Source organism: Sphaeramia orbicularis, chromosome 17 (assembly GCF_902148855.1).
Source record: "Sphaeramia orbicularis chromosome 17, fSphaOr1.1, whole genome shotgun sequence".
NCBI lineage: Eukaryota > Metazoa > Chordata > Actinopteri > Kurtiformes > Apogonidae > Sphaeramia > Sphaeramia orbicularis.
Genome location: NC_043973.1, coordinates 42,523,584 through 42,542,414, shown reverse-complemented (window position 1 = coordinate 42,542,414; position 18,831 = coordinate 42,523,584). Strand labels below are relative to the sequence as shown.

Here is an 18,831-nt window from a genome sequence, read left to right as displayed (position 1 = left end):
GTGAGTTCTGAAGATTTTACTTTTGCCAATTTATGATTAATGTTTTTTTTTTTATATATTACAGGTGAATGAAATGGCTTCGACTAGAAGATCTTGCAAAAATAAGCCTGACGTATTCTGCTACATCTGCGGTGAATACACCATTGTACCTAACAGGAATCCTGTTAGAAAATGATTTGTTTTCTCTTAAAACCTATTTTGGGTGAGAACTATATAAAAAAATCAACTGATAGTCACAAAAATGTCATCAATTCTGTGAGAAGATCAAATTTTTCAAAATCAAATTAGCTAAAAAAAAAAAAAAAACCTGACCTGATTGAGAAAAACAGATGTCATTTTTGGATTTAGCGGTGCAAAATGGTCCTAATTCAGTTGAAAAAACCTAGACAACTTGCAAAAAACATTTTTTTGTAACCCAGTGTTGCTATTATTATTATTATTATTATTATTATTATTATTATTATATCTCACTGAAAACTTACTCTTTAGGTGATTATGTCTTATTTTAAGTGTGATGGTGAGTTCTGAAGATTTTACTTTTGCCAATTTATGATTGTTTTTTTTTTTAAATTACAGGTGAATGAAATGGCTTCGACTAGAAGATCTTGCAAAAATAAGCCTGACGTATTCTGCTACATCTGCGGCGAATACACCATTGTACCTAACAGGAATCCTGTTAGAAAATGATTTGTTTTCTCTTAAAACCTATTTTGGGTGAAAACTATATAAAAAAATCAACTGATAAAGTCACAAAAATGTCATAATTCTGTGAGAAGATCAAATTTTTCAAAATCAAATTAGCTAAAAAAAACCCCTGACCTGATTGAGAAAAACAGATGCCATTTTTGGATTTAGCGGTGCAAAATGGTCCTAATTCAGTTGAAAAAACCTAGACAACTTGCAAAAAACATTTTTTTTTTTTTTTGTAACCCAGCGTTATTAATAATATTGAAGGGAGAGGGGGTGGGATTAAATAAGTTATACTTCTTCCCACCCCTTTTTGGGTAAATGTAAATGGAATTATTGTGCTTTTCTTCTGACTGAGATTGTTATGATTCTTGATATTTGTATTATTACCTCCGCCAAGGAGGTTATGTTTTTGCCAGGGTTTGTTTGTTTGTCTGTCTGTCCGTTAGTGTGCAACATAACTCAAAAAGTTATGGACAGATTTGGATGAAATTTTCAGGGTTTGTTGGAAATGGGATAAGGAAGAAATGATTAAATTTTGGTGGTGATCGGGGGTGGGGGGGCCCATTTCCAACAAACCCTGAAAATTTCATCCAAATCTGTCCATAACTTTTTGAGTTATGTTGCACACTAACGGACAGACAGACAGACAAACAAACAAACAAACCCTGGCAAAAACATAACCTCCTTGGCGTGGGGGGCCCCACGGGGGGGGGGCCACTGATCAGCCTTGGCGGAGGTCTGCGCTCTCCAAGTGCTTCTAGTTATGTATGTTTTGCAAGTGCATATATGTTAAATTTCATTGCATGTTCGGAATAAATCACTACAATCACTCATAGATGGGTGTGTTAGTATGAAAAAAAAAAAAAAATCTGTCTGTATAAATTTGTATAAATTTTAGCCAATTATTCTGGATGCAAAAATCCTGACAGCATACCGCCTCATTTCATATTTCTAACTAATCCTTTGTGATAACTTGCCATGCCGTTGAAACTCCACAACCTCAATTTGAAATGCAAACAAGTGCACCCATCGAATCCCATCTGACCCAACGACGGAGATTATTTTCTCCATTCGACGTGACAAATGACCACCAGGGGCATTTATCCAACTGTGTTTACAGTCTAAATAATAATCGCCTGTGACCAGTAAACTGACCTTAAAGTGTGAATTTGTCTGTTTTCCCCTTTAAGTCATAATACATGTCACTGTCATATTCAAACCCTTAAAAAAACATGCATAAAACAATGTGATACAACACGCATTCACGCATCGAAAACAAATTCTTGCCATGACTCATTTCCTTGTGTAAAGTCATTTTTATTTATTTGGATTTAGAGAAGCATTTTTAGAAAATATACTCATTTTCAAGCCGGCAAAAGTCTGATTAAAACTAAAAGTGGTCCACCGACTGAATTAAATACTCTTGAAGAGATGGGAGTTCTAAGTGTGTGATTGACACGTCTCAGTCATCAGCATACACCAAGAGCATACTTACAAACACATATCAAATGATAACGTTATCACAAATAAAAACATGATTGTTAAAGTTACCACAATGGTTAGTGCAGTTTTATAATCATTATTTACATCTCATCAGGATAAATACATTAGAAAGTCACAGAAGTAGTCACAGATTGTCAGTAAAAGACAAGAAGGGGATGGAGAGATAAGATTTGATATTAAGGGTTTTTGCACAAATGCATAAAACAACAGTTCATAATAAAGAGCATACTGGAAAGACAGAACTACTGTGGGTGTATTTAAATTGTTCCTTATGCCTGAGAAAAAAACGTAGCAAGTGCAACAGGTTAAAAAACAAAAAACAGACAAACAAAAAAAAAAGCATACAGTACATGCATTTTCAGCAACAAATATTTCCATGGACTAAAAAGGAAAAAAAAGCTGCTTTTGGATCTTTGTCGGGTTGAGTCCACACAGTTTTAAAAGCTCGTCTCTCTCCAGTCCTCCATGTTCAAGTCTTCTTTTCCCTGAACCCGTCTCCCGGTCCACTCATACTGTCATAACACGTCTCTGTTACCGAGCTGGGGGCTTTCATAACCTGAATAGGAAAATAACGACCACGCGTTAAAGTTGCAGTAAAAACAAGCTGTGGACTGGATGTACAGTATGTGAGGGGAGAGACAAAGACTGGAGCAGTTCACCAGCTCTGGACACAAATAACAGACCATTAGGACTGGACAACAACAACAAAAAAACCTGTTTGTTGCTGGAGAAAAAAACAAAACAAAACAAAAAAATGTTTTAATATTGACTAAATTAGGCACGTTAATTCCAAATGTGATATTATGTGAATATGGGCTGTAAAGTATTGTCTATTCCCAATATATTATGAGGAAAGATGGTCATTTTACTTTAGATATGAAGACAGAGCTCAAGGAAGAAAAATGCAAAAATCCAAATCTGACCAAGTGTATTTTTCTCATTTCCAGTCAAAATATCTCATCACACTTAAAATAAGACATAATCACCTAAAGAGTGACTTTTCAGTGAGATATAAGACCTGATTTTTAGACAATAGATCTGGAAACTCTCATTTCAAGAAATCTTACCAAGATAATTTTCATTTGTTTCATTGGCAGAATTTTTGCTCGAATTAAGCAAAAAAAAAAAAAAAAAAAAGATCTTCAATTAACCAAAAATCTCTTGATCTGAATATCTTTTTTTTTGCTTAATTCAAGATTTTTTTTTTTTTTTGCTTAATTCAAAATATTTTTTCTTAATTCCAGTTTTTTTTTTTTTTAATTCAATATTTGTTTGCTCGATTCAAGCAAAAAATCTGTCAATGGAACAAGTGAAAATGATCTTGGTTAAGATTCCTTGAAATAAGATTTTCAAGACCTATTGTCTAAAAATAATTTTATGTCTCTCTGAAAAGTTACTCTCAGATTTTTTTGTTTGAATTAAGCAAAAAATATCTTGAATTAAGCCAAAAAAATTGAATTAAGCAAAAAATCTTGAATTAAGCCCAAAAAAAATTTAATTAAGCAAAAAAAAATTATCTTGAATTAAGTAAAAAATCTTGAATTAAGTAAAAAAAAAAAAACTAACTTGAATTAAGATAAATAAATAAAAAATCTTGAATTAAGCAAAAAAAAAAAATCTTGAATTAAGCCAAAAAAATCAGCCAATGGAACAAGTGAAAATGATCTTGGTAAGATTTCTTGAAATAAGATTTTCCAGATCTATTGTCTAAAAATCAGTTCTTAAATCTCACTGAAAAGTTCCTCTTTAGGAACTTGTCTTATTTTAAGTGTGATGAGATATTTGGACTAGAAATGAGAAAAATACACTTGGTAAGATTTGTTTTTTTTCCTCCTGACCACAGTCCAGATGTTTTTGACTGTTAGACAAACTAAACCTGTGTCACATTTCACTGCATGTCTGATTTATAGATTTCATTGAGTGTGGGTCAGACAAACATCCCCACCGCTCTAAATACAAAGTCGCCCTTTGATGATGAGAATCCAGCCAAACAGGGCACAGAGGACCACTTACGTTCCCCATCATACAGCTTGCTTTAAAGCCACCATTTGTGACATGTGGACCCTTTCATCATTTTTACACTGATGGTAATTGAGTTCACTGCAGCACATTTCTGATCTATAGCTCTGTATTACAGAGTTAATTGGCAGCGGTTTTGCCGTGTCATTAGTGCCCCTTGAATCCACCGCCTTAGGGTTTTAGATCTTCGATGCCAAACGGCTCCGAGAAGAAAGTGATGATGAATCAGTTAAACATGGCTGCCAATTATCTCAATAATGAAACACTGGTATCAAAAAGGAATCTGCTCCAATTAAAGCACAAGTGATAAAAGGTCCTTATTTCACAAATGCTGAAGCTCTCGTCTAATAGCGCGTTTATCCGGGCGCTGTCAGATCCGGCTGCCAGCTGCAATGAGAGGTATTTGGGAACCTGCCAAATAACATCTTTAAAATATGTTTTATGATTTTTTTTTTTTTTTTTTTTTTGTCTTGGGCCATTTATACAACACCGGGACAAGCATGCAATCAATATGCAAGGTATGACTCATCTATGGAAAAGTTTTCACACACCTGAGTTTTTGCCAAAGTTGCAAAATCCACTTCCTCAGTACTTAAAGGGGTCATATTTTGTTAAACCCACTTTTATTATTAGTCTTTCATTCGTTTATTTGTGTATCTGAGGACCATAATAGTTCAAAAAGTTTGAATTTGAAGCTATGTTTATATACATTTTGGCAAAAAAGCGAGTGGATTTCTACAACCTGTTTTGACTCCTGCTTAATTTGTTATAATTTGTTAATTTTATAACTAGTTACATCACGACATTTGCACATATAAGGTCAAGGTTTTTTTCTCTTTTTTTCTTCTTTCTTTCCTGTTGTTTGTATTTCTTAATGTTCAATTTTTTTTAATTAATAAAGATATCTGGAAAAAAAAAAAGAAATAGGGTTGAAGATTGTCAAATATTTTCTTGTATAATGTGTGCATGTGATCGAGCCAGGGTAAGGGTGGGGGTGGGAGGGCAGTTTTTTTTTTTTTTTTCCCCCTCTTTTTTTCTCTCTTTCCTGTTCTTTGTCTGTTTGTATTTGTTAATGTTCAAAACTGTAAAATTAATAAAGATATCTAGAAAAGAGAAAAAAAAAGAAATAGGGTTGAAGATTGTCAAATATTGTGTTGTATAATGTGTGTATGTGATTGAGCTAGGGTATGGGTGGGGTGGGGGGCAGGTTTTGTTTTTTTTTTCCTCTCTTTCCTGTCCTTTGTATTAATGTTCATTTCAAAATTAATAAAGATACTTGAATAAAAAAAAAGAAATAGGGTTAAAGATTATCAAATATTTTGTTGTATAATGTGTGTATGTGATCAAGCCAGGGTATGGGTAGGGGGGGGCAGGGGTTGTTTGTTTTTTTTTCCTCTTTTTTTTTCTCTTTCCTGTCCTTTGTTTGTATCCCTTAATGTTCAAAATGTTAAAAAATTAATAAAGATATCTAGAAAAAAAAAAGAAATAGGGTTGATGATGGTCAAATATTTTGTTGTATAATGTGTGTATGTGATCGAGCCAGGGTATGGGTAGGGTGGGGGGCAGGTTTTTTGTTTTTTTACCCCTCCTCTTTTTTTCTCTCTTTCCTGTCCTTTGTTTGTATTTGTTAATGTTCAAAACTGTAAAATTAATAAAGATATCTAGAAAAGAAAAAAAAAGAAATAGGGTTGAAGATTGTCAAATATTTTGTCGTGTAATGTGTGTATATGATCGAACCAGGGTATGGATGGGGGGGGCAGGGGTTTTTTTTCCTCTTTTTTTTTTCTCTTTCCTGTCCTTTGTTTGTATCCCTTAATGTTCAAAATGTTAAAAATTAATAAAGATATCTAGAAAAAAAAAGAAGTAGGGTTGAAGATGATCAAATACTGTGTTGTATAATGTGTGTATGTGATTGAGCTGCGGGGGGGGGGGGGGGGGGGTTCTCTTTTTTTCTCTCTTTATGTTCCTTAATGTTCAAAATGTTAAAATTAATAAAGATATCTTGAAAAAAAAGAAAGAAATAGGGCTGAAGATTGTCAAATATTTTATTGTATAATGTATGTGATTGAGCCAGGGTATGGGCGGGGTGGGGTGGGTGGGCGGGCAGGGTTTTTTTTTTTTTTTTCCTCTTTTTTTTCTCTCTTTCCTGTCCTTTGTTTGTATTAATGTTCAAAATTTCAAAATTAATAAAGATAATGGAATAAAAAAAAAAAAGAAATATGGTTGAAGACTGTCAGATATTTTGTCATATAATGTGTGTATGTGATCGAGTCAGGGTATGGGTGGGGGGGCATGGGGTTGTTTATTTTTTTTTCTTCTTTTTTTTCCTCTTGTTTTTCTCTTTCCTGTCCTTTATTTTTATCCCTTCAACATGTTAAAAATTAGTAAAGATATCTAGAAAAAAAGAGATAGGGCTGAAGACTGTCAAATATTTTGTTGTATAATGTGTGTATGTGATTGAGCCAGGATAGGGGTGGGGTGGGGTGGGGTGGGGTGGGGGGGGGGCAGGGTTTTATTTCTGTCTTAATGTTCCTGAATGTTCAAAATTTTAAAATTAATAAAGATATCTAGAAAAAAAAAAAAAAGAAATAGGGTTGAAGATGGGCCTGTGGAGTTGAATTAATGAAGAATTCAGACCCAGTCGTATCATTTACAGTTTACGCAGACCACAGGGAAACGTTTTCAAATGCATCATTCCATTTAAAAAAAAAAAAAAGCTAAATATCACCCCTTTAAACACTTAATTCAGACCACTTTCAATTTTGCAACGAAAACTCAAAGCTTGCGCGGATGTTTTCTGTTAATTAGTCACACCACACATATTTGCAGGAAGTGAAACAGATACATACATCTGGTCCCTGCAGGGTAGTCCAGAGATTTGTTTCTGTACTGGGGGAAACAGGGCTTTTTCACAGGGAATCTGCGATCTGAGGACCTCTCCAGATCGTAGGGTCTGTCCAGTTCCATGCCTGGGGGGGGGGGGGGGGGGGGGTGCAAAGTGGCATGAGACACAAACATAGAGTGGGGATGCGGGGTTTTCAGAAGAGGACGAAGCAGAAAAGTTGGACACAGGCAGCCAGCTCTACAAGCTTATAGGAGCACATCAAAAGAGAGACTGACTGGTGGACACATGCTGGGTTCATTTGATGAAAAAATAAAGACATTGCTCTATTGTTGCTTCATAGTTTTAAATTATGAACAAAACAGCAAGAGGCTAAATTAGGAACAAACATCATGCATATCTTAAGAGTGTGTGTGTGTATAAATATATATATATGCATTGAGTGTAAACATCAGCAGGGGGTTGGAGACACACTACCAGACATACAGTACCTATATCAAATGAGTTGGACTTCCTGGTGTGATGTGATGATGCAGGGAATCCGTTATGGTCTCCTTCTTCTTCTGATTGGTGGCAGAATCATCATTACAAACATTATTTTACCCTCACTGTCATCACCAACCCCATATTGTGTTTGTACACTGGAAAAAAAATCTAAATCTTACCAAGTGTATTTGTCTCATTTCTAGTCCAAACATGTCATCACACTTAAACAAAGACATAATCACCCAAAGAGTAACTTTTCAGTGAGATATAAGGACTTACTGGCAGATATTTTTTTTTTTTTTTTTTTTGCTTAATTCGAGATTTTTTGTGTTTAATTCAAGGGAAAAAAATCTGCCAGTAGAACAAGTGAAAATTATCTTGGTAAAACGAGACAAAAGGGTTGGAAACCACTGCTTTAACAGATTGGATACAGGTCACATATGGGGAAAAAATAAATAAATTTGGGCCATATTTGCCTGCAGCCAGAAATCTTACCAAGATAATTTTCACTTGTTCCATTGGCAGATTTTTTTTTTTTTTTTGCTTAATTCTTTTTTTTTTTTTTTTTTTTTGCTTAATTCATTGATTTTTTTGCTTAATTCAATATTTATTTTTTTTTTGCTCAAGTCAAGATTTTTTTTTTTTTTGCTTAATTCAAAACTTTTTTGCTCAATTCAAACAAAAAATCTGCCAATGGAACAAGTGAAAATTATCTTGGTAAGACGAGCCAAAAAGGGTTGGAAACCACTGCTTTAACAGATCAGATACAGGTCATATATGGGTAAAAAAAAAAAAAAAAAATTCAGATTTGGGCCATATTTGCCTGCAGCCAGAAATCTTACCAAGATAATTTTCACTTGTTCCATTGGCAGATTTTTTTTTTTTTTGCTTAATTCTTTTTTTGTTTTGTTTTTTTTGCTTAATTCAATGATTTTTTTTGCTTAATTCATTGATTTTTTTTTTTTGCTTAAGTCAAGATTTTTTTTTTTGTTGCTTAGTTCAACATTTTTTTTGCTCAATTCAAACAAAAAATCTGCCAATGGAACAAGTGAAAATTATCTTGGTAAAACAAGCCAAAAAGGGTTGGAAACCACTACTTTAACAGATCGGATACAGGTCACACATGGGTAAAAAAAATGTTTAAAATTTTTTTAAAAATTCAGATTTGGGCCACATTTGCCTGCAGCCAGAAATCTTACCAAGATAATTTTCACTTGTTCCATTGGCAGATTTTTTTATTTTTTTTTGCTTAATTCTTTTTTTTTTTTTTTTTGCTTAATTCATAGATTTTTTTTGCTTAATTCATTGATTTTTTTTTTTTGCTTAAGATTTTTTTTTTTTTTTGCTTAGTTCATAGATTTTTTTTGCTTAATTCATTGATTTTTTTTTTTGCTTAAGTCAAGATTTTTTTTTTTTTTTGCTTAGTTCAACATTTTTTTTGCTCAATTCAAACAAAAAATCTGCCAATGGAACAAGTGAAAATTATCTTGCTAAGATGAGCCAAAAAGGGTTGGAAACCACTGCTTTAACAGATCAGATACAGGTCATATATGGGTAAAAAAATTCAGATTTGGGCCATATTTGCCTGCGGCCAGAAATCTTACCAAGATAATTTTCACTTGTTCCATTGGCAGATTTTTTTTTGCTTAATTCAAGATTTTTATTTTTTTTTTGCTTAATTTAAGATTTTTCTTGCTTAATTCAAGTTTTTTTTTTCTCAATTCAGTTTTTTTTTTTTTTTTTTTTTGCTTAATTCTAGATTTTTTTTTTTTTTGCTTAATTCAAGATTTTTTTTGCTTAATTCAAACAAAAAAAATCTGCCAATGGAACAAATGAAAATTATCTTGGTAAAATTTCTTGAAATAAGATTTTCCAGATCTATTGTCTAAAAATCAGTTCTTATATCTCCCTGAAAAGTTACTCTTTAGGTGATTATGTCTTATTTTAAGTGTGATGAGATATTTTGACTAGAAATGAGACAAATACACTTGGTAAGATTTAGATTTTTTCTAGTGTATGAAGTAACCTGTTAATTCACAGCATTAACACGGCCCAGTCTGACTGAGGTTATGTTCTAATATGACTGAACAGCAAATCCACTTAAGATTTGTAATAAACATACACTACAAACAAAAAGTTGAGGATATTTCTTTTTTTGTCATTTTTGCCATTTGTAAATAAAACTGTCTGGTCATTAAAAAATGTGTTTCAATTCAATTCACACACAAAAAAGTAAAAAGTGCTGTGAAAGAATTCCAACTGAAAAAAATAGCCCAAAAATGTAAAATATCCTTAACTTTTTGTTTGTAGTGTAATGGTGCCAGGATAAGAGTTCCCTATATGTGAAATCAATTCCTTGATTTTGCTGCAATAAAACAAAATATGTCATTTAAGGATGTGCTAATTTGACAGTATATACACAAAATCCAGGACTTTGGGGCTTGAGACTAGACTTTTCATCCTGACTCCCATGGGTTGAACAGATTCACACAAACTGAATATCAATATACAACAGTAAATAAATAGAACAGTGGGAGTATCTTCCCATAATGCCATACAGTTGCTGAAGAAATTATTAGACCATCTTGTTTTCTTCAATTTCTTGTTCATTTTAATGCCTGGTACAACTAAAGGTACATTTGTATGGACAAATATAATGATAACAACAAAAATAGCTCATAGTAGTTTAATCTCTGAGCTGATATCTATCCATTTTCCGTTGTTTTCTTGATAAAAACCAAAATCACTTCAGTTCTTACATCAGCAGTGCTTTTCGGCATTCCATGTTTTCTGTTCTGTCTGTTTTAGTCACATGATACACACAGGAGTTAGTACTTGATTACATAACCATTGTTTTTGATGACTTTTGATGGTCTAAGAATTTTTTTCCGTGACTGTACAATAAGGAAATAAGTGCTGCCCAAACAAAAACAGACTGGTGACAACAGAAAACACTGAATTATTTACATTTGTGTTTAGGATTTTAGCTGTACACATTATGCTATTTACCATACAATATTTAAAGTGTTACTAAACACTAAAGTGCATTATGTGAGCTGTAAACAGACTGTATGGCAATTGTAAAGAAATGCATCAATGGTGGTGATAATGTACAAGGTGGGGAAGCAAAATTTACAATGAACCTTTAGTTGTTTTTTCTCAGCAGGCACTATGTCAATTGTTTTGAAACCAAACATATATTGATGTCATAATCATACCTAACACTATTATCCATACCTTTTCACAAACTTTTGCCCATATGAGTAATCAGGAAAGCAAACGTCAAAGAGTGTGTGATTTGCTGAATGCACTCGTCACACCAAAGGAGATTTCCAAAATAGTTGGAGTGTCCATAAAGACTGTTTATAATGGAAAGAAGAGAATGACTATGAGCAAAACTATTACCAGAAAGTCTGGAAGTGGAGGAAGCAACAAAAAACGTACCGAAGCTTTTATTAAAGCTCTCAAATCCAAAATCCTAAAGGATCCAACCAAATCCATGAGAAAAATGGCAATTAAACTTGAGGTAGACAACACTCAAAAAAATGATTCTTGGCTCTAATAAACATGAAGTAATATTTTAAAGTATAATGTAACTGAAATATATGAAATTTAAAGTTTATTTATCCGAAATAAACATAATGTGAATATGCTTAGTATAAAGTGAATCTAAACAAGTAAAGTAAACTTTATTTACTAGATCACATAAAAAGGCTGAGCGTCACAGTCAAACACAGTTTATGTAAAAGTTTGCATTAACTAAAGCAAATCTGACTGAAGGTATTTAATTTATTCATGTCCATAAAGACTGTTTATAATGTAGAGAAGAGAATGACTATGAGCAAAACTATTACGAGAAAGTCTGGAAGATACTATTAAAGAAGAATGGGAGAAGTTGTCACCCCAATATTTGAGGAACACTTGCGCAAGTTTCAGGAAGCGTGTGAAGGCAGTTATTGAGAAAGAAGGAGGACACATAGAATAAAAACATTTTCTATTATGTCAATTTTCTTGCGGCAAATAAATTCTCATGACTTTCAGTAAACTAACTGGTCATACACTGTCTTTCAATCCCTGCCTCAAAATATTGTAAATTTTGCTTCCCCACCCTGTATATAAAAGTCCATATATAAAAACAAGTTTTACCAATATCATGCAGCCCTACGTCCCACTCATTTCACGGTGTACAGGGTGGGGAAGCAAAATTTACAATATTTTGAGGCAGGGATTGAAAGACAGTGTATGACCAATTAGTTTATTGAAAGTCATGAGAATTTAAATCTTCAAATCATATTTTACTGCATTTCTAACGGTCTTGTTGTCTACTTCAAGTTCAATTGCCATTTTTCTCATGGATTTGGTTGGATCCTTTAGGATTTTGGATTTGAGAGCTTTAATAAAAACTTCGGTACGTTTTTTGTTGCTTCCTCCACTTCCAGGCTTACTCGTAATAGTTTTGCTCATAGTCATTCTCTTCTTTCCATTATAAACAGTCTTTATGGACACTCCAACTATTTTGGAAATCTCCTTTGGTGTGACGAGTGCATTCAGCAAATCACACTCTTTGACGTTTGCTTTCCTGATTACTCATATGGGCAAAAGTTTCTGAAAAGGTATGGATAATAGTGTTAGGTATGATTATGACATCAATATATGTTTGGTTTCAAAACAATTGACGTAGTGCCTGCTGAGAAAAAACAACTAAATGTTCATTGTAAATTTTGCTTCCCCACCCTGTAGATTTGTACTTTTTGTGTCATTTTAGTACCACTACGTCTGTAGAAGCCAATAATGTAATTAAAACCGATAATGTAATAATGGCCAATAACGTAATAAATTTGCTATTTTTAAAATGTAATAGGCCAATAATGTAATAAAAGTCCTGAACAGATAACGTAATAGCTTTTGGCCAGTAATGTTATAACTTATTATGTATTTGGCTGAGTTATTACATTTGCAAAGAATTTTTTTTTTTTTTTTTTTTTAAACCAGGCCAATAACGTAATAACTTGCCAATAAGTTAAAGCGTTTTTGACCAAAAGTTATTACGTTATCGGTTCAGGACTTTTGTTACATTGTTGGCCAGATATTACGTTATTGACTTACTACATTTTAAAAATGGCAAATTTATTACGTTATGGGCTGTTATTACATTATTGGCTTCTAAATACATCATGAAATTTTTAATAAAAAGGTCAGTGTTCACCTGCCTCTCAGTCAGATTCTGCCAAACGTTATTAACTTTCTGACGGGTCAAACTGAAGTCATTAATACACACATGTTGCTTTTACAATCACTGCTTAAATCTGTGAATTTGTTTGTCAGTTTGAGTCTGAAAAAACAGATAAAAACACCACAGTGAAACAACTACACAGGCTGTAGAGAAGCAATTTTTTTCAGCACAGTTTAAAGTTTAAGAGCATCTCAGGGTTTCAGTTTCATGTGCGACCAGACTGTATCACAGACGGAAAAAGCGGCTAAGATATTCTAAATATAGTGTACGTACTGTATAGCGTTTGGCTGTTAACAAGATAACTCAAAAAGTTATGGACGGATTTGGATGAAATTTTCAGGAAATGTTGATACTGGCACAAGAAACAAATGATTAAAATTTGGTTGTGATTGGGGGGGGGGGGCTGATCTGCCTTGGTCTGCGCTCTGAGTGCTTTTCTAGTTTTTTAATGTTCTGCTCCCACTGCATGGAGCAACAAATAAAAGGAGATAAAACTGAAGAATCTGGTCTCTTTAAATGTACTCAGTCATTCTAAATAAATGGGAAAAGGATAAATCTCAGTGTAGATTAGTTTATTTTTTTTTTATTGAATTCAGGTTGTGCTTTGACATACTTTTAAGGGACATTGTTGTATACTTTTAGTACATTTTGATATATTTATGGTGTTTTACAGAGGTTGGACAAAATAATGGAAACACCTTAAAAAATCAACAAAATATAATTTAATATGGTGTAGGTCCGCCTTTTGCGGCAATTACAGCCTCAATTCTCCGAGGTATTGATTCATACAACTTGTGAATTGTTTCCAAAGGAATTTTAAGCCATTCTTCAGTTAGAATACCCTCCAACTCTTTTAGAGACGATGGCGGTGGAAATCGACGTCTTACTTGAATCTCTAAAACTGACCATAAATGCTCAATAATGTTGAGGTCTGGGGACTGTGCCGGCCATACGAGATGCTCAACTTCATTAGAATGTTCCTCATGCCATTCTTGAACAATTCTAGCTGTATGGATTGGGGCATTATCATCTTGAGGTGAAGGTGTTTCCATTATTTTGTCCAACCCCTGTATATGCATGTTATTAGTAAAGTGTTTTATGTATGGTTTTAGCACTAAATTCTACTGTGTTTGACTACACCTACACTACAAACCGAGACCTGGCTAACTAGATTTCATTCTATCATGTATCATTGATCGAATGACAATAACTCTGAGTCTGACGATAACAGGAAGTTTGATTCTACCATCACTACATTACGTACTTACTCCGAAATAAAGTACTAAAAAATCTAAACCAGGGTTTTTCCATTATCGCATTTCTGAAGTGCACATAAACGCGTCAGATCCAGTTATTACAATTATCCGATTACTCCCAGTTATGGGATTTTCATGGTCATGTAAACAGGCTCGATGACCTCTTTCATCTTAGCCTCTTTCTGACTTTGTGTCTGTTTCCAGAGTCATGCAGTAGGTGGAGTTCGACTCAGAATGAGGGTAAAGTTACACTAATTATTTTGTTGAAATAAAAGATAATCTTGGCAGAATAACGTTTCAACCAAAGTTTCTCTGAATTTGTCCTTTTGTTACATGGGAACTTCTGACAGACAGTGTGGGACATCCTGCTGTTTCATCTTCCTTTTCACAGTAGCATAATAGAGTTCATTCATACCTGGACTGGTGGCGGGATCTGCGGCCTCTGACCCCGCGTTGGCAGATGCTGGTGGGCTTTTGCGCTCAGCGGTCCCCTCATCTTGAATGATCGGTTGTGTCAGAGCCAAGTTCCTCTGGTCACCGTTTGCTTCTTCACCTGGACTGGCAGGTGAGCTTTTCGGTGAGACCTTGACCTTTTCAGGAGAGGCCTTGTCTCTCGATAGGTCCAGATTGGCCTGCAGGAGTACAGCATCGAGTTCAGAGCAACACATTTATATACAGTACCGAATGTTCTTCTTTTCTATGTTCTGTGTACTCACCTTATTGGTAATAAGAGGATGTTGCCCCTCTGGTCCACGGCCCCTCTGCTTTCTTTCACTCTGCTCCTCTTCTATTTCCAGTCTTCCTGCTTCTTCTGTTAAGTAAAAACAACAGCCTTTACAACGATTGCCTAAAACTGTTTTTGAACATTTAGGGTTTTTTTTTTTATTTTCTGCTCCCACTGCCTGGAACAATCAATAAAATTAGATAAAACTGAAGAATCTGGTCTTTTTAAATATATATTTAATATTATCAGTCATTCTAAATAAGTGGGAAAAGGATAAATCTCAACATCGATTTATAATAAAAAAAAAAAAAAAAAAAAAAGAATTCAGGTTCTGCTTTGACATACTTTTACGGAACATTGTTGTATACTTTTAGTACATTTTGATTCATTGATGGTGTTTTATATGTATTAGTATAGTGTTTTATGTATGGCTTTAGCACTGAATTTCACTGTGTGTTTTATGTATGTTTTTAGTGTGGATGTATGACTGAAAATTCCACTGTCTTGACCAGGACACTCTTGCAAAGGAGTCTTTTTTCCTGGTTAAATAAACAGGGTCCAACACATTTGAAATTTCAAAATTCCATACTTTTTCCAGACCCTAATTTCCAGATGTCAACCAGCCAACCAGTCTTTATGACCCAGTTGTCAAAGAATCTACATCTACCCATTATGAGTTCTGCCAACGATCATACAAGGCATGTTGAATAGCTCACTCACGAACAGTGTGTGGACATCGCCTGCCCGTCAAAGCAGCAGTGAAATTTGATGACACCTTTGCGGGCCTTAAAATGGGTTGGAGGAGGATAAGAGCAGAAGGCGGGGCATTCAACTTGTCAATCTGCCCAAATGTTTTCTGGGACGTGTAGCCTACAGTATGTGCTCTCACACAAACATTTTAGCTCCACTAGCAAGTGCTTTAAAAAAAACAGATCGATCCATTTCTTTTTTTTAGATATTCAGAATTTTATGTTTTAGAAAATAGCACAGTGGTAACAGTTTTGGAAACATGAATATTTTTCCATACATTTGTTTCCATTTTCCATACTTTTCCAGACCTGGAAATTTATAAAATCAAATTCCATACTTGCGTAGGAACCCTGAATAAAGGTTCCAAAAAAAAAAAAAAATCCCTAAGCAGAAAGGGTGATGAGCACTTGTGCAATTAATCTGCAAGAAGTTTCAAGACTGAGGCTGAAAATGTTTCCACACATATAGTCAACTGCAACAATGATGAAAATTCAACTGGAAGTAAAACCAAAACAGCCGAAATTATGCAAAGAGTTGTTGGTATGTTCTGTGTCGGGTGTCTGTAACAGTTTGAAAAGACTAGATCATTCAGTATTTGCATCTGAGTAGGTGGAAATCAGTGACAACCCATCTCCATTTGACAGCAGTTACTATTAATAAAACCCTCTGCTGTCAAAGTGTTGCAGGTTTTCAATCAGAGCAAAAGTGGAGCAGCCTTTTCATACATTTCTGTACTGTTTAAAGTCATCCTCCACGTTTTCACATTCCCTTCATGTAGTGGATGACTGGCCTCTGGCTATTGTACTGATCTTTTCCCTCTGAGCCACAGCAAAGAGTTTTTTCTTGTTACAAAGTCTAGACTAGAAAATAGCGCTAAGCCTTTACAGGTCTTTGTCTGTGAAGACCCATCCAGCTCACCTTTGACATTATGACACTTTCTCTGCATTTCTATTTAAAGCCACTTTTTGTCTAGTTTGACAAATATTCTTTTACCGATTGAGAAGCTTTATGTTGCTGTTATATTTACCTCTGCCAAATGTAACGGCGGAGGTTAAGTTTTCACCGGGGTTTGTCTCTCTGTTTGTTTGTTTGTCTGTTAGCAAGATAACTCAAAAAATTACGGATGGATTTTCAGGAAATTTTCAGGAAATGTTGATACTGGCACAAGGAACCAATAATTACATTTTGGTGGTGATGGGGGGGGTGGAACTGATCTACCTTGACGGAGGTCTGCGCTCTCCGAGTGCTTTTCTAGTTTTATATCGTTTCTTCTATGGGTTTTTTCCTCAGAGCTCCAGGACAGTGATACAAAAATTAATCACAGTGCATGTTGATATAATAGTAGGTTATTACCGTCACGTTATTGTTGGTAATTAACATCCCCAACACTGTCAAATAAACTGCCAAACGTTGTTTTTTAAGTAAACAAATCCATGTCATAACAGGAATGTCAGCCAGCCTTTTTCATCATTTGTTTACAGTAATTATGTAGTATCACATTTTATCTGACATTGATTGTGTTTAGTGTATATAAACAGAAGATGCACTGGAAATCAGCTTCGGTTGTATTACCTAAACTCTCCTGCAGGTGTCTCTGTCTCATAACAGCTAAACTGGGCTTGGTGCTCTGTGGAGGGGGCTCTGGCCTTGGCCCAGAGGGGGCCACGCTTCCGCCGCCGCTGCTCTGTCTGTCCTCTTCCATCTCGGTCCGTGCATCTGTCAGCGGTACGATCCTCTCCTGCCTGCCTGTCTCCATCTGTCTGTCCGTCTGTTGTTTGGAGGACACCACGTGGCCGTTTGTCCGAGTATCTGCGGGGGCATCTGAGATGGTGGTCGATCTGTCAAGGTCTTGGTCTGAAGGTTTGACGTCACCGGTGCTGCTGGCATCAGAGTCCTCGATTTCAGCCCCTATGCAGCTATACACCATGCTGACCAGGTCTGTGGACTGGACAAAGACAGAATGTACATGAATAACCAAGCCTCATAGGAGTCAAATGCAAATACCATATGATTTATACATACATCTGGTGATGACCCAGTAAACGGTCTGCTCTGGTAGTTACAGTACAAAGAGTGAACCAATTAGAATTAACTTCTATTCAACTCAATTACATTAAAATTAAATTATGCCTCATTTTGTTAAGGGTGTCCTCAAATCCCCTTATGGATGAGAGCGGATCCGTGGACTATACTTTGGGAACCAAAAGGATTTAGATGAGTCTGAGTGTGCGGGTGTGTGTGCGTATGTTTGGCTAGAGATTTAAAATAGACCATACAGACTCCCACACCTCAACCAGCTACACAAATCCAACACTGAAAATTCAGCTGGAAATAGCAGGTTATGAGCACGGGAAAGCAATGATGCAGTGTGTCATGTCATGTGGAACCGCAGGAACCAGAAGAGAATTGTTCCCGATTTTGATAAGAGGTGGGCTGGAACAGATAGACGAAAACATCTAGAAATCTAAATTAAAATTTAAATGACTTGCATCTACTTTGAACTGGTTTGTGCACCGGTGGTTCAGTGGAATACTGCCAAACGCTTGTTAAAAAAAATTAATTAAAGAAAAAAAAAATCAAAGAAGTGTTGTTATGCTTTCAAAGGTCAAAAAGTCAGTGAAGGTTTTAGATCATGAGTTTGAAGTTAAAAACAAGTAAAAAAAAAAAAAAAAAAAAAAAAAAGTAAATATAGGACCCTGACTATGGTAGTGATGAAGATCTGGTGGTTCTCTAGCGCCTTCAATGCAGCTCACAGCTCCTAATGTAGGGGTGTCAACGTCAATTTAGTTCAGGGGCCACATTCAGCCCAATATGGTCTGAAGTGGGCCAGACCAGAAAAATAACAACAGTGAAAAAAGTAAAATTATACTATGAAAATGTTTACACACTGCAAAAATCACAATCTTACCAAGTGTATTTTTCTCATTTCTAGTCCAAATATCTCATCACACTTAAAATACGACATAATCACCTAAAGAGTAACTTTTCAGTGAGATATAAGAATTGATTTTTAGACAATAGATCTGGAAAATCTTATTTCAAGAAATCTTATCAAGATAATTTTCACTTGTTCCATGGGCAGATTTTTTTTGCTCTTTCCCATATTTTTTTTTGCTTAATTCAAGCAAAAAAAATCTGCCAATGGAACAAGTGAAAATTATCTTGATAAGATTTCTTGAAATAAGATTTTCCAGATCTATTGTCTAAAAATCAGTTCTTATATCTCACTGAAAAGTTACTCTTTAGGTGATTATGTTTTATTTTAAGTGTGATGAGATATTTTGAAAAGAAATGAGACAAATACACTCGGTAAGATTTTGATTTTTGC

At 34.7% G+C, this 18,831-nt stretch overlaps 1 protein-coding gene across 8 annotated transcripts in view; it reads right to left on the bottom strand.

The window, feature by feature from the left end:
- Positions 1-1,986: 1,986 nt before the first annotated feature.
- Positions 1,987-18,831, bottom strand: part of carmil3 (capping protein regulator and myosin 1 linker 3) — a 116,801-nt gene continuing 99,956 nt past the window's right edge. For 4 of the 8 annotated variants that reach the window (XM_030160938.1, XM_030160939.1, XM_030160941.1 and 1 more), the window contains exons 35-40: positions 17,076-17,448; positions 14,746-14,840; positions 14,445-14,661; positions 7,546-7,617; positions 7,062-7,181; positions 1,987-2,749 (exon numbers count right to left, since the gene is read on the bottom strand). In XM_030160938.1, coding sequence (XP_030016798.1) covers positions 2,709-2,749; positions 7,062-7,181; positions 7,546-7,617; positions 14,445-14,661; positions 14,746-14,840; positions 17,076-17,448 — 918 coding nt within the window. In that variant the 3' untranslated portion in view covers positions 1,987-2,708. The remainder of the gene's footprint in view (positions 2,750-7,061; positions 7,182-7,545; positions 7,618-14,444; positions 14,662-14,745; positions 14,841-17,075; positions 17,449-18,831) is intronic. The other 4 variants (XM_030160940.1, XM_030160945.1, XM_030160944.1 and 1 more) reach the window with 4 other exon arrangements.